Consider the following 23,116-nt stretch of genomic DNA (forward strand, 5'->3'; position numbering starts at 1 on the left):
AAAGGAGAGCTGTGAAATACTGTAATAGCAATAAGCCGATGGATTAACATCAAGCAACATCTTGAAGGAGATCCAAGCAGTAAATAAAATTGAAATGCAATGAAAAGAATTTGGATAGAGTGTTTAGTTTCTTAACAGTACGAAACAGTGAATGAATTGCAAAGGACCCACACATCTTAGAGCAACATAAACAGAGAGGAGGGAAAAATAATGCCAGAAAAGATTTACCTCAGTTAATAAGAATTAAAATTAATTCCTATTCTTAAATGAAATATTTTGCTAGTGTCTTTCCTAAATAAATTACAAGAACTCTGATGTTTATAAATAATGTTATCCAAAAATATTTAAACGAAAAGTAGAACAGTTACAGGATATAATGAAATACTATTTAATATTCCCAGGAAACCAAATAATTTATCTAACCTACACTGCAGGAAAAAAATTAAAAACAGTGACTCATACTGGTAAGCAAGTTCTCTGCTTTCAGTTTAGAAAACAGTTTGATATGTTTGTGAAAAAAATGCATTACAGTAAGTATATCATTATCAATCAAGTCAGAGGATCTACGTAAACTATACCGTATTTGGAAGTATTACACCACACTGTAAATAAAGTCCCCAGTCTGTGATGTAAGTTGAATAGAATTTGTTACAATGTCACAAATTCTGAGTAGTCGAGATAGTTTCATTTAAACATAAACTTACCAGAGAATAAAAACCTGTTATGAATGAAGAGCATGCTAGGGGTCAGAATAACAGAGTCACTTGCACTCTGTAAACATGAGTGTATCATCCTTCAGTAGTATCTCCTTGCTGGGAGCACAAAATTACATCTCTAAAGGATTTTACCTTGATCACTTTTGTTTTTAAAGATCAACGTCTAAGCTTTTATATGAATGTATATAAGCGACAACATTAAAAAGCCTAATTTAGCAATATTCTTTCCTATGTAAAACTTTTAATGCTTCAGATACAATAATAAATATATAGAAATGGTTAATTCTTAGTAGTGACTACTATAGAAGTTTGAAGAGGCTCAAAATTTGAAATCCTAATCTCTCCCTGCTGATATCTTTAGCATCTCCACTCGTGCATGACACGCCCCCGGCCCCAGCCACCTACCCACACAATTGGACTAACAGTTCTCTGTTGTCTCTGGGTTTGGTTTGCTTTCAATGAGAAGTAAGTCCTTCAAGGTGTCTGCACTTAACAACATGCAGTCTGAGTGAGTTTTTAGTTAGTTGCATAATTCTGCTTTTCTGTTTGCAAGAGATGGTTAAGAAAGGAAGTACCTGTTTTGTTTCTTTCTCTCACTTTAAATTGTAAAAATGCACATATTACTCTGTTCAGGACAAGAAGGGCAAGGAACTCTGATACTACATGTAACCAGTCATATTAACAAGCAATTCCAAAACAGCTACTTCCAAATTTTTATTCTGTATTTACTGATAATTACTTTATCTGTTGTATTTTGAGGCTTCTCTGCCAATTAGTTTACCAACTCCTCTTTTTTTACGTTTACTAAGGCCTCAAAGATTATACGTAAACTGCCCTTTATTCTCCCATGTTCTGGTGTGCATCCCGATTGTGTTCTACTACCTGCTGGCATGTGGCAAATCTTTCCACTTCTTCTTCCACCCCTATGGTACTGCCATCTAGTTATGTAGGTCCGAAAGCAGCATTTGTTGTGTCCTCGATCTGAACAAGAGGAATTCCCTGTTAATTCCAGCTACCTGCAATCTACAGACACCCTGGGGAAAAAAAATCATAACTGTCTCTTAGCTTTTGATTTATTTTTCAAAAGACAAATCCTTTTGCAGTCTTTAAATAGTCTTGTTGCCTTCTTCTGTGCATAGGTGACTGGAACTCTTTCTAATATTAGAGTATTATGGACCAGAATTCATCAGCATCTTGTGAAAATAGCATTAGGACTTTTCCATCTTAACAAGGAATTTCTTACTGAACACCTCCTTCTTTCCCAACCACAGCCCTTTAGAGACCCCTGGAACTGACTAGCAAACCCAGCTCTTCCTTCTCAATTACTCTTGGTCACTTGTGTTTCGAGTTAACAGCAGGTTTTTGTCATTAGCCTTTCAGTGAATGGCATAGCTGTTCATATTACTAAAGTTCATTAATTTCTATTACTCTATTCCTTAAGATTATACTATATCCAGATCTGTCCATCCTGACATCTTTCAGCTTTATCAGCTAATTTTCACTTCTGCATTCAAACATTCCCTGCCAAGGTAAAATTAGAGAAAGGTTAAATAATAACCCCAAGACTGAGTCTTAAAGAGTTCCAGGGTGGATTTTATCAGACTCTCCTAAGAAAATTAGAACAGGTTAACTAGGTGAGACCAAAATTTCCCTTCTACTTAGATGCTTAGGGAAAGTACATGATTTTTGTGTTTAATAGCCCATGATAGATTTTTTTATTCCATAAATCCATCTAAGTATTTTTGAACTCCATAAACACTTTTTATATTTATAACATTCTGTAGCTGTAAACTTCACAGCTTAATTATGTGGCAGGTGAAATAGTACTCCGTGTTCTTTTGAACCAAACAGCCTATAACTCCATTTGATGTTACCTAGATTTTCCATTATTAAAGAAAGTTAATAAGCATCCTCTACTGATGCCCTTTCTACTTGTGATTTTATAGACCACAATCACATTCCCTTTCAGCATGCTTTTCTTGAGGCTGAAAAGACCCAGTGCATTTAGTCATCCATTTTGTCTGTTTCCTTACATGCCTTATAATTCCTGCATTTATCATAATCTCTCCCAGTTTTGCTAATAATTTCCCATCCAGTATTACATACAATTATTTGTTAAAGTATTGATAGATGACCTATTATGCAGCTCTTGTCTAAAAAATCAGTTACCCCATGTAGAAATGGCAGCAATTTAGTCTGGGATGACCGTACTTTGGTTAATCCATGCTGTATTTTATTCTGTTTCCTATTTACCTGCGCATTTTTAATTTTTCTTCCTTTTTTAAACACGTTTGAGTTTATTGAGGTCAGACTAGCAGGCATCAAACTACTTCAAGAATTTTCTTCTTTTATCTAATAAAAGTGAGGTATCTGTTGTTCTCCACTGATGAAAGCATCCTTTTTCCTCATTATTTTGGAACAGTGAATAATGGGTGCCCAAAGTTGAACTCATTAAGGTTACTTAGTGTTGATTCAAATAGTTGTTTGCTTTTTTATATAGTCAAAGTCATGAACCATCATCATTTTTCCTTTATGTTCTATATCTTACTCATAATTAAAAACTGAAACAAGGCATTCATTTGGATTTGTAGTCATACTTTTTTAATTTATTTTTCCATTTCTTTTACATCTGAGCTTAATGTTTTGCAGCTTTTAGTTGATCCTTGCTAGTGTTTCCCTTCCTAGATAAAGTTTTCGTTGCTGACGAGTTCTTTTTTCCATTCCTTGTAGATTTATTCCTAGTATATTTTTAACATTATTATTCATCTAGTTGGGTTTAGAACTTTCCCTACGTATGTATGTTCCTTCTTCAGTCTACAAATTCTTTTACCTTTGCAGCTCTGGCTGGACAACCCGTTCAGGTGTCATTGGGAGGGATCATTACTTCAGTGCAGTGCTTTTCTACTACCTTGCATCAACACAGACCTGGTGATGTGCCCGAATCCACACGCTATCCCCACAGCATGAATACTGGGGAAACGGATGTAGCAGGCATCCAGGTGTCTCTGCAGAGAGTTGCAGTCCCTCACAGCTCAGATGAGGGTGGATTTTAATAAGATAGGACAGGCGCAGGCAGGATGTCTCTGTCCTGTGCTCTCAGGACACAATGTTCCAAGGAGCCTATTAGCGCAGCAAACACAGGCTGGAGCCTTTCTGAGCAACTGTATGCTACAGAGAGGCCTGAAAACCTTTTCTGAGTCTGCTTGAGGATGGTCAGGTATATTAAAAGTTCCTGGCCATACCAGAACCAGGTACCTATATAAAAACCTTTGCAGTGGCCTCACCTTCTGTCTCTTGTGATCTTATTCACAAAGTACCAGCACAGATTTTAGCGAGTTTTACTCATTCCAGTTAAATCAATCTCTCCCTGAATATCTATCTTCGAGTCTAGAGAAAGAAGCTTTCATTTGCTGCTTCTAGTATTCTCTCCTTATATTCATTTGATCAATCAGTGGTCTTGAAAGCACAGTTAGATGGAGAAAAGTGACTCTGCAGTGTTAGCCTCCTTAAACTGATATCACTGAAACTGCTTATATGGCTGCTTATATGAAACTGCAAATGGCTAGAGTACCAAACCCAGATTACTTTGTGTAGCAATATTTGCACAGAGAAGTTGTGATACACTGACTAAACTGCTTGACTCTTTCCTGTTTTATCTTTTTACAGACACTCTTAAAACAAAATAATATGATATAATAGTATTCCTATTAAATAAAAGGTGATATTAATTTGGATATATTTTCATTATAAAAGGGGTCTTTACAACATCATTAACATTTTATTTCTCCTTCAGGCTGTGTAAATGCTGAATAAGAATGGAGAATGTAATAGTGGCTGTAAAAATTGAACATGTTCCACTCAGCAGCAGGAGAAATTGATTTATTATTTATATGAGAACAATAACTGAAGACGTTATCAATTGTTTTATATGGGATATGAAAGGGTTTTTGTATAGAGGTTTGCAAAATATGCAGTTCAGAAAATTGTCAAGTTATTCAAGGTTTTATCAAATACTTTTGCACTTAGATTGTTTGAATCAATTATTCTAAGATTGTACTTCACCTCTTCATTTCATAGTAAGATCCCTGTCTTACTAGCTCCCTGTCTGAGTTGTGTTTTTATTATGATAATGGAGTCAATAGGGTGTAAGCCATGCTGCTACTGGTGAAGTTACACCAGAATAAATAAAAGCAAAACCAGGCCTTTAGATATGTGAGACAATACCAACAAGTAAAATGCAATTAAAGCCTTTGATTGTTTGAGAAAATACATTTCATTTAAAAAGCAGATTTATCTGAAATCAAATCATATGGAAAAAGACCCAAAACAAAATAAAACTTTACCAAAATCTATAATCTGACACAACAAAGAAATCTCCTACTTCTTTCAGCATTGAAATATCGGGGAATCCTTTATCATATCCCTGTAGAAAAGAAGCCAGGATAAAGCCCCCAAAGTCACAACTTCTAGCAAATAAACACGAAACTTTCTTATGAGAATATTTGTCATGGGCCAGATGTTATGGAGAGACATGGGCTGAGGAAAATAAGGCACATTTCTCTGATGTGCAGGAAGGGACTCAGGAGAACAAGGAACAGAAAGGAAAGGGGCTGCCCTGGGGACTACAGCACACTCCTTGCGGGTTTCATATCTCCTAACTTCTGGAGATTTTGTGAGGTAGTGTTACTCAGCACTGCCTACTACTGACACAAGGGACTGAATGCTAGAGTATTCTCATAGTACACACATTTTAAAAAATTGTAAATACATTGGCTAATTTATTGTAATTTAAACCCATTAGCCACACTTCTTCACTGTGTATCGGTCTTACATCTCTGGACAAGCATACGACACTTGCCGTAAGCTCCCAACGGACACAAGCCATATGCACAATGTAATCCAGAGGTGTGAAATAATCCAGAGGTGTGAAGATGGCTTGCTTAGAAAAAACAGAGTTAATTTCATTCTAAATGGTCTGGATGATTGTGTCCCATTAACAGCACAGACTTCAGTAGCTTACGAGGATGGCTTGCCAAGTCTGTGCTGACTGGTGAACTGCCACTGTATCCACTCGGTTAGATTTGGTCTTGTCAATACTTGTCAGTCGTGTGTGTATCTATAGGGGATTCAGTCAAAGCCTGGATTTGTTTCACTTTGAGGTTACAGCTTTGGTTGATGGGTTTCTTCTAAACAAACTTCAGACATCTGAGTAAGTTTCTAAGCTCACCCATCATTGAAAGAGAGAAAGTCACTTTTTTTTCCTGAATCTGATTTGAACTCTTGCCACATTTTTCTTTTATGTATCTTCTTTTGTTTAGACTAAATTTTTTAGTCATTAAACAATTTTTCTTTTACTAATACATATATGGACTTTTTTTTTCCCAAAGAGATTATTCTTCAAAGCTCCAATAGATGTCACTATCAAAATATAAAAGAGAGCTGGTTGTGTAATGCAGTCAAAGAGAAAGGCAGCAGGGAAGCTTTACTCACTGGACTGCTTCAAATCCCAGCGTGACAGCACAATTCATTAAGCTAGACACTGAAGTGAGCAGCTGCCTGCCGAGCAGTGCATGTCTTTTCATTCTTTAAGCCCTTACTATTAGATCAAAAATACCTAATAGTTTCACTGAATATGAAAGTAAAACTGAACCTACTGAGTGTCTGGGCTACTAAGCACTTTCCTGTTAGCTTTTTGCTCTCTCCCGATCCAACTACAGAAAATAGCCTACCTTTTCTTTAGCCTACTTTGCACATTACTGCACTGTGTTTTACAAACACTCATTTTTCCTGTTGTTTTGGATCGCATTTTGAGTAAGTCTGCTATGAAGCTTTACTACTGCTTTTGGAATGACCTGTCAAAACATGATAGCGCTGCTTGAAATGGGTAAGTAAAACATGAGTAAAATGATTTCAGAGATATTTGCCCATGCTACAGAAATCTTCCAGCTTTTATACTGACCAAGCCGATACTTTGTTCTTTTTTTTCTAACCCCTAAATCTTCTGAAAAAGCATATTTTCTGTGTGAATACTGGAATCTTTTCTTGTTCTGAATATCATTTTATACTGCTTGGAAAAGCAGTATAAACCCTACATAGCTATTGTGTCAGCCCTACTACATGATGTTGAGATGACTCTACCAGCTCTTCTGCCTTGGAAGACCAGCTACTTTAAAAAAATAAAAAAAACCCAACAGTTTGTACCCCCTAATTCCTGGGAACACACCAGGGAATGGGAGGCTATCTTCCTTTAGAAAACATAATGACTTTTTCTATAAATCTCTGTAAGCCCATATGTTGAATGGCATTTTTATCTAGTAGAGCATTTTCACTGGTACAAGTTTTGCAAAAACTGCATCAGGATCCATCCCCAAACTAAATTGTACCACAAGATGTCAGTATCCAATGCAAACAGCTCCCATGTTCATGGCTCCCTACGATCTGCTTGTGAACATTGTTCCAGTTTGCAGTTATTTTGAGTAGCAAATACGTCCAAAAGGTTGCTAGTCTATTTCAAGCAACTAGTTGAAGGACCAAAAAGACAAGAGCAGTTGATTAATTTGTTGCAAATGACCTGTCCACGCTAGAGCCCTGTTGCTCATGTAGGAATTCTTCTTGCTCTGCCTAGAACCCTGGACCTGTGCATTAATTCAAAGACACAGACACTTGGATGGTTCAAGTGACAAGCCTGTGGCTCCCAGTCTAGGGAACCTTTGTATTATAAATGTCATTGTAAAAAATTTCTGCCCTAAGTTACAGAACTTACAATATGCTACCATACTTATCTTTTAAACTGTTTCTTACCGGGAATTTGGATAAGCCACAATTTAATGAGCTTAGGATGTGAAGAAATTCAGTGAGCCAAAAAGAAAATAACAACCAAACACTAAGGTCAGCACAGCTACCCAGCTTATGTCAGCTAAGAATCAAGCTCTTCTTAGTAAAACACTGTAGGAACAGAACCAAGCTGCTTCTCCTGTTTCATCTGCTGAAACGTGGTTTTTTTTTTTTTTCAAGACCACCTTTGCTTTGGGATGATGGGAACCTGCATAAGGTATAACCATCAGTGCATGCTGGAAACCGCTAAGTATGAGCATGCACTACAGGTCGCAGGGTTTCTTTCCACCAGAAATGGCAGCACTTGAGCACATATAATCTAAAATTAGCTCTTAGGGAACACAGCAAGTGGCTTTTTCATTTGCTTTTTACCTGCTGTTGCTTGTTAGAGGAGGGGTTACTCTTTCATCTTTTACTAATCTTCTCTGGTGTGCTACTGACAGCAGGAACCTTATCTGTGAGACTTTTCACTTTAGAATTGGCTTATTAGAGAAAAGTAGAGCCCAGGTCCTCACATACAGTGTCTGAACAGTTTATTTGAGTGATCACTTCCAGAGATTTTGTAAAACAGACAGCCAGAGAGCAGACTGAAACTGCACAGCATCACTCTTCCTGATGTAAAGAACTCTTGCATGGGTAATCCATACACAGGAGACGGTGTAGGGTCCTTAGCCTAGCTGGCTTTCCCCATTTGTGTAGTTTCCCTGTAGAAGGTATAAGGAAGGCACTGAGAAATTTCAAAGAATCCAGCAAGAAAAAGTCAAAAGCAGTGGCGTCCAATAGCAATTGCCATAGCACAGCAAAATCATTAATGGGATTGTATTAATCAGATTTTCTCAGTCATCTAAAGTATAGAATTGTATCTAGCCTCTAATTCCATACTGGTTGTAGAGATAAAGAAAACAAAACATGAAGTAAATAATGACCACAGCTATGAAAAGCTGAAAAGGGTGGCGAGACACTGGAACAGGTTGCCCAAAGAAGCTGTGGGTATCCTATCCCTCAAAGTGTTCAAGGCCAGGTTGGATGGAGCTTGAGCAACGTGGTCTAGTGGAATGTGTCCCTACCATGGCAGAGGGGTTGGAACGAGGCGATCCTAAGGTTGCTTCCAATCAAAATCATTCTATGACTATGAAAAGGTTGATAGGACTTCCAATGCCTAGTTGAAAAAATTAACATATTTTCTCCAGACAAGCAAATAAGATGCAGAAACCATGGAAGAAAAATATATTTCTACATGCTATTTCTATACCTACACTTTAGCTTACTTCTTCTTAATCAGAAGCTGTTCCCCAGAGGAAGCAAATGTGAGAACATAGCCATGTAGTATCATTTTGTACCTTTTTAACCTTAGCATATGCTGCGTATGTAGTCAGTAAAAACACAGAGGTTATGGTTGCAGTTACCCAGAAATACTAGAGAGTGGTTGAGAAATATGACTATGCCTTCTGGAAAACAAAAGTATATCCACATATCCTATTCTGTAAGGATTCAGACATAAAACTCCACATCTTAGAAACCAAATGTAAATCTTCTAATCAGACAAGCTCAAGGACTCAGGCACTATTAATACTGTTGCATGTGATCTCCTTAACAGGAAAATAGGCCTTACAGTAGAGTATTTTCCACAGATTATATTTAGACTACATAACTACATTTTCCATAAGTTCCAGAAAATGTTCCAGAAAAAACAAAAACATCCCAGTGCACATTTTTGGCAAATTTGACTGAGCTCAGACAGTACAACTGAACTTGAAATGTTGAGTTACTTTTACTAATATTAAAAATACAGTGATTAATATTTTCTAACTCTTATTAACAGTACTATTGGTCATTACTGCTCTTTCCCACTAAAATCTGACTGCAAGATATCTCTGATAATTTCTTCCACACACTGATAAAAATTAACCTCATAGCAACTAGTCTGTGTTACACTGCCTACAACTATATTGTTTGTGAAATACTATCTAGGGGAAATATTACCTGAACACTTATTTATTCTGAAAACTCAGAAGAAATACATTTAATACTGGACATCTGCATCCACTAGAAGTGGTCTCTGCTGGTGATTCATATGTATTGTATACAGCCCTGTGTACTTATCCTGTTAAATGAGAACATTACAGTAGGAAATGTTCTAGATTATGCACTTTAGTGGATGTCTTTATATCAGCTTCAATGGCCAATACTGCATCTTGCCCATTTTCTTTATCTTGCATGTAAGTGCAGTAGAATCTGACAGGACCACAAAGAAGTGTATTGCGAATAGATGTCAAATGCTCAAACCTACCAGCATACAATTTCATCTTCTTCATTAAAATATTCATAGAAAAGTGTGTTTTGCACTTACCCTGAAACAGAGCAAGGTCTTAAAAAGATCAGTCAGGATGAGTTTGGTACAATGCTCTGGGTGATGCTCTGTGTTGAGAAAGGAATGTACCCTGAATAATAAGAAACGTACTCTGAATAAGAAAAGGTTCCACTGAGGACGTTAAAGGAATGTACCACTGACAATGTTAAAGGAATGTACTCTGAATAATTAGAAAAGATAAGGTGGGCACCTGAAGGAGATAAGGAGGCCATGAGTCAGGAAATCATTGACCAAAGAAAGTTTTATTCCACCTAGATCCCACCTATTATGAATGGAATGATTGGGTGTCAAAATCAAATGAATATGTATGGGAAGATGTTGTAACCTCTCACATAAACCACATAAAATACCCAACTTTTCACTGAAAACTTTGGAGCTAGTTTGTCCGGTGCAAATTGGCTAGCTCCCCAATGTTGCACGAAATAAATACCTTTGCTGCTTAAAGACAAAAATTCATCTCTGAGCAGTTACTCTGTGCCGTTTTGGCATAGTGTGATGGAGAACTTCCTGAACAGGCAAAACCCAAAGAAAGAATAACAACAACAGCCACCACCACCGCCCACAAACAGGCCACAGGTACCACTTGTGGACCATCTTCTCTGTCACAGCTGTTCTTTCGAACTTTCCATTTTGAATCAGAGGGACTTCATGCTATTCATGGTATTCACTAATGTCCAATAGGCTTATAACTGCCAACCTCCTGCTGCATCCCCCTGCCAGGGCATACCGCCATGCTGCCCCAGCAGGATCTGCTATAACTTGCGCTCCTCTCTCTGCAACTTTTGCTGCCCCAGTCCATCTCCACTTCCCTGCCTGGAAACGCTGGGGAAGGAAGACTGATCATCTCACCTTGCTGGGGCTGCTTGATATGTACGATGTCCACCACTGCCAATGCTCAGATGTCCCTCAGCCACACTCAGAGATGAGTTATTTTTCCTGTCACATCTTAAGAGCCAGTTGATTCCGCAGGGAAAATATTACCAGTTTCCATGAAAAGGTTCAAAGAGGAAGCCTTTAGTAGTGCACAGCAAGCTTCGGTGGTCCTGTAACACCCAGGACTATGCAAACTGAATTCTAATGCAACCACAGGGCTTTCTTGCAAGGAGAAGTCCTGGGGGAAAAAACTACTGGGCAATAATTCTGCTTCTGTAGCACAATCCCTTGTTCATTGTTCTTTTTTAATAAGGTCATTTACATACATAATACCACCTAATTATCAGACATAATTAACCATAATTAACCATAGGCATGAGGCACTCTTAGATTTTCCCATAAATAACAGGAATATTTCTGGCAATGAAAAAAGTATATTCAAGTATATATCTTATTATTGGCAATGAAGGCGTGAATACATTACTTCTCTCTTACAGCTGTATTTCAGGGAAAATTAGTCATACATAAAATAAAACCAAAAGTGATCTGACCTTCAATGGCAAACTGCTGTCAGAATCTCAGAAATGTCCCTTTCATGTCTCTCACTGACCTCTGATCATCACGCTTTCCTCTGCTAAACACCAGTGTGAAATCCAGTTTGTGGTGATGGATAGGAAACTGTGAGTAGCTGATGTTTTCCAAAAATAAGCATCTTGGTACATACCTGCACTGCTGCAGTGTTTAACACCTTACCCTCCCTCAAAGCATTTTTTTTCACTGTAATTAAAAGCACAAAAATAAAATATGTGCTTTCAGAATGATTAAAGGTAATGAGTCAGCCATGAGTCATGGGCGGAGAGAAGGTAAAGGGCGGTTAGAACTCAAATCACAAATGCTGCTACTTGAAGCAAAGGAGTAATGCCATTATCTTCAAATAACAGACTCATGACCTCAATGCAGACAGACATAAGCAAAAGGCATGATCACACTCAGTAAGTTAATAGGTTATTCTTCGATCTAAAAACTGTAGTTCAATTGTCTTAACAGTATTTTTCTTTCCTGGCAAACATTTCTATAACTGTAATTTATGTGCTGATAAGTACTCACATTCAAGTTTTGTGGGAATACGTAAGCAGAAGAAATACCACAAACTCCACAGTGCTTAAAATGTTCCATGATTTTCTTTATTAATTTAATCTCTTTTTAATCAAACATTATTACTACTGGGCTTCCTGTCTCTGCCACACTAAAATCAGCAGGTTAGAAAATAGTGCTTAAAGGCTGTAGTAGCACATCCTGAGGCAGAGGGAGACGGTGACAGCCGAGGCATGGCACTGAAGAGACAACAAATAATGACAAGGAATTAACAGCAAAGAAACAGGAGAGGAAATAGAAACTGGGAAAAGGACAGTGTTATGTTACTGGCATGGAAATAGAAAATGAATCATTAGAGGACACTAGACACACATCTGAAATAAATAAATATAACATTAAGAATGTATGAGTGGTATATTGTGTGTTTTGAATACTAGAAGGGTCTTTTGACTAACAGGAACAGTAAAGAAAGTAGTCACCTTTAGGCAAGTATGTTTGGCTCATCTATTAAAATAAAATAACATATCTGTGGATGTGAAATATGCCATTATGTACCTCCACACATAATGAACCTAAAGCAAGAAAGGAGATTTTTTTTCAAAAACAAATAAGCATGAGAGAGAGACAGACAGACAAACAATGGAAAGAAAGAATAAAGGAGGAAGCATTAAAATATAGCGAGGGGCGGCTGGGAGAGGGTTCATTGTGTATCACTTTTCTTTGCCAAACCATAAACACAAGGACACTCAGCAGTTCATTCTTACTCAATGTTTCCACATTTTTCTGCTGTTTTCCATAGGTGGGGCAAAAATGACAAAGGACCGAGCCAAGTTTTCCATTGGCTCTGATATTAATATGGAAGTGCTTCTCAGTATGTGAGATACCTTATTTTTGCTTTACCTTGCAGTTTGTACCTGCATTTCAAACTCAATATTTTTACACTTGTTTCCTCTATAGAAAGAGAAAACCCTGAAGACCACAAGTACGTCTCTTGTTTGCTTTGACCAGAGCTACTGGGAGTAGTAGGTACCATGACATACTGTGGCTGAGGTCTGTGCCTGCTGAGAGCTACTGAGGGTCGTGGGCCCCCAGGGAGCTGGCTCTGTGGTCCGCTTTGTTTTAATTCCAAACTGAATAGGTCAAACACCAGCAGGGAACCAGGAAACCCAGCAAAACTCTGCCTCATGGCCATCGTATAGGGCTGTGCTGGAACCAGAGGTTTTATGGAAGAAGGATAGACCAAGAATAGTTTTTTTGCATTCAGCATTAGCAACCCCAAGAGTTTAAAAATCATGAGTCAAGCCTCATATAATTACTAGGGTGGGTTAAAAGGGAAAATACTTTAAAATATTACCTACTAAAATCTTCTTGTTTGCCTCTAGATTTTTAACCTTTTATAGCTCTTGTTTTTAGCAGTCAGAAACATTTGTTAAAGAAAGCAAATATGCATGGGGAAAGAAAAAAAAAAAAAAAAGAAAAAAAAGAAAAAGCAGCAGTCACAGGATTCCAGAAGCCAGAGTCTTAAGAAAAACTTAAATTATGGGCAACATAGTTTGCATAATAGTGCAAGACGTGGCAATGCTTTGAGCATTCTCTGAGAACTATTGCTCTTCTTGATGAATTCCATCCCTGAGCCATAGATCTTTGTATCACAAGTTGAAAGGCAAAGTCCAAACAACTCTTACCTTTGGTGCCATTCAGCTTAGTAGTGTCTAATTGCATGACATAAAATCCTGAAAGCTCAAAGAATTTTTTCCTGTAAAAAAGGAAGCTTTAAAAGATCTGATCAACTACCTCCTTTTAGATTATGGTTTAGGTAATGATGTCCTTAATCCCACAGACTTCAGAGAAAACTGGAGACAGGACAGACAAGAGAAGGGAGTGCTCGGTCCTTTGTATCTGGTATACACAGTTTACAACTTTACCCATCATCATTTATCCATCAAAGGGCTTTCATTTTAATGTAACAGAACATCCTGTTAGCTACTTATGGTAACAAGGAACTGTGCAATTGTATTACTTTTAATTAATGCACCATACCAAAGCTTGACTTGCAGTAAATATTGCATCATTCTTGTTTTGTTACAGGGAATGCTCTGCCCTGATCCTGAGGTCAGCAGCAAGTTTTCGGTGACTTGAATGACACAGGGTCAGGTCTCAAGAGAACACAGGTTTCAGCTGCTTACTTCTGGGTTTTCAGTAACTTGATATTGCTGTGTACATAGTCCAGGAAAGGCCATGTGTAGGGATGTGACATTACAACAGCTGGAAAGAACCGGGGAAGTCACTTTTTTTAACACTCTTGCTGAAAAAAAGTTCTGTTTATCTACATTTTCCCTCCAAGGTGTGCCACTGGGGACTTTAATGACAAACAAAACCAAAAGGAAGTCTTAAGCAATACTGCAAATATTACAAATGTTATTTATGAAGTTTCTCAGTTGGACATGTGAGCTAGGGCTTTAGCTTGCACAGTATTTTTATTTCCAGAAACATGAAACAGTGGCTCTCTAAAAGAAAAAACATTAATAGCACAAAATCTATTATATCTGTATCTATCTCTATCACATAATTTACCTGATTTCACTTGATCCCATACAATTGTTTAAACCACACAACATGGTCAAACTCTTAAGAAACAAGCAATGGAATATTAAAAAGGTGAGGGGAGAAGGGTGGCTTACCAAAATATCACTAACATATCCTAGCAATAAGCAATCTTTGCAGTTAGCATTTAATTAATTCAATTAACTGCATGTAATATATTAACTACACATAATTCAATTCACTGGCTAGCTAGTCTCCGGAGTGTCTTGATTATATAAAAACAGAGATCTTTGGGATGACTGTTATACCTTATGCAGTGGCTATAAAGACAGTATGAACTAGATCCTGTACTGGTGCAGGGTGCATAAAATATTGAAATAGTTTATATTTGAAAAAACTCATGACAAGCAAGTTGACAGGGATATAGCTACCTAGCATATAGCTAATGGGAGAATGATGTGGCCAAGGGTGTTTCTATTAGCTTGTTGCTGAAACTCCCTCTTCTCTGGGAAAGGCAATCTGTAGCTTCCAGTCTGTATCCAAAAGATTGCTCACACATACCCAATGGATGTAATTGTAAAGCACAAGAGTCTTGGACACCCATGATGAGTCTGTTCAAGCCTGCAGACAGACGAGTTGTTCTTGCACTTTGTGTTGCTCAGTATGCAGTGGGAAGAATGTTGCTCCTCTCCTGCACCTCGCTTTCAAACAACCTATAGAAAATGCCAAGTCCTTAGAAGTAGGAAATTGGGATTTAAAACCCCTTGGAAAAGAGAAAATTTATTTGTCCTTTGCTTTAATGACTAGGTTGCCTTTATCAGCCACTTTTTATAAGGGATGCCGTTCTGTTAGACATGTTAGATGCTCCCAATAGTAGAACCCCCCCACCCCCTCATTTGGCCAAACTGTGGCTGCCAAATCGAAGCTGAGGAATGTTTCATTTCCAGATTCCCATCAAGCTGAGAAATGAGACACTTTTAAAGTAGGAAAGAAAGGTTTCTGTGGAGTTCATGATCTCTGAGAAAGTAAGCTGTAGCACGGGTATTTGGATTACATTTTGTGCCTGGTTCTTGCATATTTCATTTATTAGAATTGCCCTCATATGAGTACAGCTGTTTTGTTTTGGGTAAGATCTTAGTTAAACTACTGTGCCTTTTATATTTGTCACTAGCTTATATATATATTTTAATTTATTTGTAGGCAACTGATAGTGATAATTTATTTGTAGGCAACTGATAGTGACAAGAATGAGAAACTGGTGATTTATGTAGAACATTTACATCTTCATCTAACTTAACCTTTGAAATCCCATTCCTTTCATTACTTCATGTAATCAGTGACATTCATTAAGATATCTTTGAAATTAATTTAATTTAATTCAGATCTTCATTATTGTCCTTCCAAGACTTTTAAATGCAGAAAATGTTAAATCTTTATCCTGTTCCTGTCTCTTTTAAGGATTTATTTTGTTAAGGAAACTGAATTTCAATATGACTGGCTCTTCATTATGTTACTTAGTCATTGTATTAAACCGACCTCAAAATATTCCTGTGAGGTTGATGTCACTATTACAATTTTTTACAATATAGATACTCTAACTTATGGGGTGATGTAAGAAGTTTGTAGATTGTATTGTATTTCTGGAATCAGATTCTATAATTTTCTTAAATATTTAATAATAACTTTCTAAGGAAAAGATCTCAAACACAGTACTTTGATTATGGTGAGCAACTCCATCAGTGTTGCCATCACCCCTATTGCACAGATGGAGAAATTCAGGGAAAGAGACGATAGGTTTTGGTCAGAATTGGTGGTACCAGAGAAAGCTCCTGGCTACCGCACTGGTGTGTTAGGCACAAGATTGTATTTCCACTCTTAAACTCAGAGGTATTTATTTATCCATTTCTTAAAATGGCACTGGAAGCTTACCTCATTTTGAATAACAGTTGGAATTAAACATGTCTACAAGTATTTAAAATCTGATTTCTTCTAGGCCTTTTTCATGGGACATTTTTTTCATCTTCTCATTATGTAAAGTGAAGAAGATCCACTATTAGTCCTCTATTCAAACCCACCTTCAGTTTAGGAAGGTATTACCCTTATTTTGCATCCCAGATATTAGTACCTCTAATCAAAGTAACACCTGCTTTCTCAGTCAAATATTTCAAGGTCTTTGAAAATAATCTAAAGTGATAGGCACAAGGCATTTGACACACAAATGGAATAACTTAAAAATTGAGGTTTTTAAAAAAAGTTATATAAAATTAAGCTGATAGTATCACTAGAGAATGGATCAATTTTATTTATGCAACATTACCATGTTTCTGACAATTTATTGGAAACATCCAATTATGTAGACAGTGGCATCTGTTACAGTCAGAGGTGGATAATATAGGTTAATTGGAAGTAGGCTGTCTAAATATGAGATGTCTTTAACATCTTAAAGGAAAATGGAATGCGAAAAAAAAACCAATCCAAACATAAACCCATTTTTTTATCCAGGTATTGAAGCATGCAAGACAGCCTACATATTTTAGCTACTTGACTTTAAGCACTTCTAAAAGTCTTGGAGCCAAATAAAAAGTTGGAAGAGTGTGAGGAAAGAAAAACAACCTAGCTCCAGTATTTTTGCCAGTCCTGCTGTTTGGAGACTCCCTTTACCATTTGTATTTAATTTTCCTATCTTAGTACAAACCATCTTTCCAACAGCTCCTGAAAGACAAGACGTGCATCTCCCCTGAGATCACCCTGGCAGGAAATTACCAGAAATTAAGCGCCCAGCCTTGCAAATATTTTGTCACGTGAATAACATTAGACAATGGGAAACCCATGTGTAAGTGCTGGCTTGATCAGTGTCTAAAGCTGGCAACTGCAGGTGTACTCCTTAAATAATTCAGTCTAAACTGCAAGTCTGCATTATACAACACATACATCAGCCGATCTTATAGAAGATGTTTCAGCTCATACTAGTTTGAGTTATTTTATCATGCTGCTTTTAATAATTTTCTTGCCTCAACTACTCATCCTCATGTAGCTGTATGTTATGAACACCGAATTGGGCATGACACTGAGATTCTGGTGTAATTCAATCATTACGGAAAAACTGACATTCACATATGTTTACGTTTAGCCTCAATAGGAAGACAGTCAGTCACTTTATACCAGGTTACAACAAATATGATTTTAATTATTCCTCTTGTGAAAAATACTTTTCACATAAGATTGCTTACAAAATCACTGCAAAATGCAATTAGTTTTACATGGTTTCTAAGACTTTGTAATCCTTTGAATGTAAAATTACATGCTGTGAGAAAATATTTTATCTAAATTTGGGAGAAATTGCAGATTTTTTTAAAAATCAAATAAAAATGAATACACATTCCAATGAACCTTTCAAACTTTCACATGAAATCACAAACCTCTCCTATCATAAGTGAAATGATTGCGATTCAGCAAGATTCATAGCTGACTAATTCCAAGGAACTTCAAAGGTTATTCCAAGGTGATGTTCCCATAATTAAAGTGATGTTAGATCTGTTCTTTCAGTGATGTTTATCTTTAGATGAAGTGATCTGCTTCATAATTTGGATTCCCCAGAATGCAGCGCAGAGGGAAAACAAAACCTACAACAGAGAATTTAAAATGAGAAACATTATATAAGATTTCTTAAATTATACTTGTCTGTAAATATAATGAATGGGTGAAAACAGTGAGCTTTTCAGTAGAGAAAGTATACAAGAATTCTAGGCATACTGATAAATTCACTTCAGGAGCATATGCTTTCTTTTTTCTATGGTTCTTCATTCTGTACATTCCTGTTTGAATTTGTTCTTTCTGAATGGGACCAAAACAAAATAACTGGCAAAGTCTGCATGACTGTCCCTACTTTGTGATTGGATTTGGAGTTGGAGTACTTGGAGTCATATATAATAAGACGGGACAATAATAACACCAGATGTGACACACATTCAGTGCAAAAATCTTAACTGTTTTTTTGGCAAATGATCTGAAGAATGCTGCCATGGTAAGTTGCACGGTCAGGTCCATACAACCAAAGTAGCCTTAAAATAGAATCTACAGCAAAATAAGTGTTCTAGCTGCAGTAGAATAGATCAGTACTGATGCCTCAACCTACTATTTATGATGAGATATAAACTAGACTGGAAAGAACTTAAAGATGTAATATTCTTTATCTTGTCCTTGGCTTTGTGCATATTTTATTTCAGTCAGTGAATTTTAATGAAAGATCTATTAATATATATATTTAATTAGTTTACTTGCTGAAAACTGCTTTGGGATGAGTAGGAATACTTGCAGGGTAAAGTCTAATTCAGATAATAGCTTTGTCCAAAAACCAAGAAAAAGAGCAGGATAAAATGCATGTGCACGTGTATATGTGAAATTTTGTATTTTAAGTTTTCTTAAATAAACCTTTGTCTTTCATGTAGAAAAATTTCTCTAATTTAGAAAATTGAAAAACTAAGGCAGTTGTTATGGGTTACTAAAGTGAAATTTTTTACTGTGAGTTAAACAAAACATTCCATTTATACTGGAAGATGCCTTGTTGGGGTGATTTTTTTGTTTGTTTGAAGGGACAGAGAAAATTGAAAAGAAAAGGAATTTTGGGGTCAGGTTATAATATTTCTTTTTTCAGGTTAACCTGCAATCAAAAGGTACTGACTAGGAAAGCTCCATTTTTAACATAACATCATTTAACGTTCAACATTTAACAATGCATGGCCCAAAAATCTACTTCTGTCCTCATTTATACAGTCACTCACCAAAGTACATGAGATCTGAATGTCCAACATAAATAACAAATGATCATAATATCTAAAAAGGTACTCCTTTTGCACTCATTGAAGGGAACATAATGGGATCAGGTCTGATCCCTTTTCACAACATCTTTGGGACAGATACAGGCTCCATATAATCTATGCATTACATACTTAGTAGCAGGAGATGGAAATAACGCAATGCATCAGTAAGTAGAATTCCAATCAAATAAAAAAATCCAATCCCCATTCAACCTCTATCAAGACAAATTCTCCTTGACTATTTTCATTGAAGGCTTTAATTCTTCTTGAGCAAGGGTGGTAGGCTGTGTTTAAAACCTCTGATGACACTGTTGGTGCTGTATTTGTGGTCCCATTTGTAAGAAAGACTCATAAAATTCTCACCTAAAGACTTACTTATAAGAGTTTCAGACCTTTAGGTATGAAAGATTTAACTTCTTTTTTTTTTTGCTTGCATTATCACGAACACCTTGTAAAACTGCATAGCTTTATTTTACAGCTATGCAATGGAAAGACTTTTTAAGCATTGCTGCAGGCACATACTCTCCGTGTTTTGTGAGATGTTTTATTCCTTTGCTGAGATGCCTCATAGAAGAAAACCAACTACAAATAACTCTCTGTATTTCTGATTTGGCTGTTACGTGATTGGGATGAGTATGAATCGTGACATACAGAAAATGATGACTTACATATAACACGCTCTTACTGTAGAAAAATTCTTTGTTGTGCTATCTCCAGAAACAGATCTTATCCACTTGTCATAATTAGTACTTGTCTGACACATGACTAAACTCCTTTCATTCCTCACCTCAGGAAGATCACTCCTATTCCTGGAAGATGCATTAAATATAGAAGTATTTCATTTTCAGAAGAAGCACGTTTAAGCACATTTAATGACTGAGGTGCAGGGCATTTGTTGGGGATTAATGACTGCTGGGAGATGATGATCACCTGAAGAAGCACAGCCATGGGCCATTAAGCCCCAGGAAATGTCCTCAGCTAAAGACGATTATTGCTATTACAGCCCAAAAATGAAAAAAACATCTCGCGTGAATTTTTCATTTCAAAATGGAGTGATGCAGTTTCTTCTTTCTTAATTAAATTCTTTATTGTGAAGTTCTCAAGCCACACAATCAATGCTTGCGGGGGCGTACTTCAAATTGTAGTTATTACATCCAGAATGAAAAAACCACATACTGCACATTGTGGATCTGCAGAACTAGTTTGGCTTTGTGATTCTATAAAAGTATTGATTCACTGCCTATCAATGTCAGGACTGCCAGTACTCGATGGAAATAACGTAGTCATGAAGCAATAATGCTGCAAGGTTGTGGGGGATGAGGTTTGAGAAAAACCCAACCATCAGGGAAAAAAATTAAGGGGCCACATCCTCCCTTCCATGACAGCAATTCTGGCTGGCTCTACTGCTACAATGCTGACCTACCCTGAACAGAGCCAGCTGTACAGGGCTACCAAGCAGAAACTTGCTGTGTAGGTTGGAGCTCAGTTTCTTTTGATTGCTGCTATATATTTTGGAGTTACAAGGCTTGACCCACTTGAATGAACAGTGCAATCAGGTGATGTCAGCAATGGAAAGCCGAGATGATATGTGCCAGAATTTTGAGCAGACAATAGCGTGGGCAGCAGGAAGAAGCAGAAAAGCATTCCAACAGGCAACCTGAACTACAGTTGGCCAGTATGTTTCTAATGCCCCTGGGAAAACATATTTCCTGAATCCTATGTGCAGATACTTTTCTATTTCTGTTCGACTGTCTTGCACCCTAACAGGTTTTGTTTTGGTTTGTTTTGGTTTGTTGGGGTTTTTTTGTTGTTTTTTTCTTTGCAGTTTCTAAATCTATTGTCACAGAAATTCTCATTCCTTCTTGTACTGTCCAAACCAATATTTGTCCTTTGATAAAAATACTCACATACCAGTCTCCTAACTCAGCCAGGTTTGAAATAAAAAAAGATAGAATTAAATAGTACTTTTCTCTATTTTTACACTGAGAAAAATCCTCCCACAAATAATATTGTATAAGAACAATAGTTTCACTTCTGTCTTCAAATGAAAAATTACTGTGGACAGTGGTCATATATGGAACAGCTAGGCCTAAAAGCAGAATTTCTCACAACTGTATATCCAGCAAAGTTAAATGCAAACTTTGTGCTGCCTTAATATAAGAACTTGTTACATTTACCTGTTCAAGTAACTACAGATTAATTATAGACTGTTCTTTAGACTGTTGGAAAAGGACAGTCCTTTTCCAAATATTTACATTACCTCCTTTCACACAGTCTTTCTATTTCCAAAGGGTCCACATTGTCTCTCTGAACAATCTAAAGAAATGTAAATAACATTACTCACAAGAACAAAGACAGCTTAACTAATGGATTGATTGCAGGACTGGGTCTGCTCTTCACAGGAAATCCCCAGGGGAGTGATCAAAGTTTATTAGGCTGTAAAGTACTTTAAAATTATCAGCTAAATTCAGGCACCCACTTCTGCATTATTAGCTTTGCTGCTGATCACTAATGTAATTTTCTGCCATTTTCTGTTTTGTAATGGCTTTCTAAATCTGAGTTGCCTAGACGCTGTGTCTTTACTTTTGCAAATTTAATCTGGATAGAATTAGAAGGCTTTAGACATTGGTCTAGATATGTAGCCAAATGTCCAAAATAGCCCTGCTTTAAGGAGGGGGAAGAGGCCTGAACCACACCACCTTAGATCCTTTCCAACCTAAATCATTCAGTGGTTCTCTGATATTTCTCAGATTCTGCCCAGACATGTTCAATCCAAATTTCACTGCAGAGGCAGTCTGCAACTGTGCAATGAATTGGCTGTATCTGGGGTACAACACCACATGAACAGCCGTGTTTATGATACTGAATTCTCTGAACATCTCTGTGCTGGCTAATGTATTCCTAGCTCTGGAGAGGGCTCAGGAAGACCAGCACATCCACATAATTCATTAGGCTGGTTGTTCACAACATAAAGTGGACCTGGTACTGGCAAGTATGATAAACGATGAGCCCTCTCAATGTGATACTGGGAATAGTTTAACTGATACTGCAAATCAAACATGATTTGCATGTTTGCAAAACCTAAAAAAAGGTTCTTTTTATATTCTCTATCTACAAATCTGGACATGACTTCTTCAAAGGCTCAAGAAATCATTTCATACTATAAATAACAAGGGCAGAGTAATTTTTAGACTTTATCTGGGAAGACTGTATCTGGGTAATGTCATTGTCCTTTTCTAGTAAAGATGGAGATCATAAACTGATATAACAGTTAATTAAAAATGCTAATATTAATAAAAAATGATTGAATAAACTACTCCAGCTTTCACAAGTACCCAGCCAGTGCATTTCCCCCATTTCTCTGCACAGGGCTGCTTCAGGTGCTGGACTCCACAGAGGAGATAGAAAATATATGTTTCAGAAATGGGGAAAGGGGTTCACTACTTCTGGAAGTCAGGATTTGGGTAATAAATGCATGGATCTTCATTCTCGGTGCAATGTTTGGAGATGAGCAGCCATGGCATTAACAGCAGATCCAGAAATCACTGATCTAGTATAGTACACAAATCAAGATTGCACTGGCAAAAGAAGTTGGAATAACAATACCTGGAAAGGGAAGCCAAGAAACAAGAAGGTTCCTTCCCTGTGTGATGCCTTCCACACAATTGGAAATATATGGAGAAGGGAGTGGGAAGCTGAATCTACTTATTTATTCCTTTATTTATTTATTTAGGGGGGTGGGTGGGTGAAGGAACTGCGGATAGAAGGGAACAGGGATAACTGTGACAGTAGTGGCTTCATAGCATTTGTCCAAGATGTAGCAGGATGTCTGGAAATCCTCCATAAGGATTCATGACACACATACA

At 37.1% G+C, this 23,116-nt stretch overlaps 1 protein-coding gene across 1 annotated transcript in view; it reads right to left on the reverse strand.

Moving 5' to 3' along the window:
* Positions 1-2,961: 2,961 nt before the first annotated feature.
* AGMO (alkylglycerol monooxygenase) overlaps positions 2,962-23,116 on the reverse strand; it is a 210,381-nt gene continuing 190,226 nt past the window's right edge. The window contains exon 13 of the mRNA XM_080386057.1: positions 2,962-18,056. Within this exon, the coding sequence (XP_080242183.1) occupies positions 17,976-18,056 (81 nt within the window). The 3' untranslated portion in view covers positions 2,962-17,975. The remainder of the gene's footprint in view (positions 18,057-23,116) is intronic.

This window comes from Falco punctatus, assembly GCF_963210335.1.
Source record: "Falco punctatus genome assembly, chromosome: 4".
Classification (NCBI taxonomy): Eukaryota; Metazoa; Chordata; class Aves; order Falconiformes; family Falconidae; genus Falco; species Falco punctatus.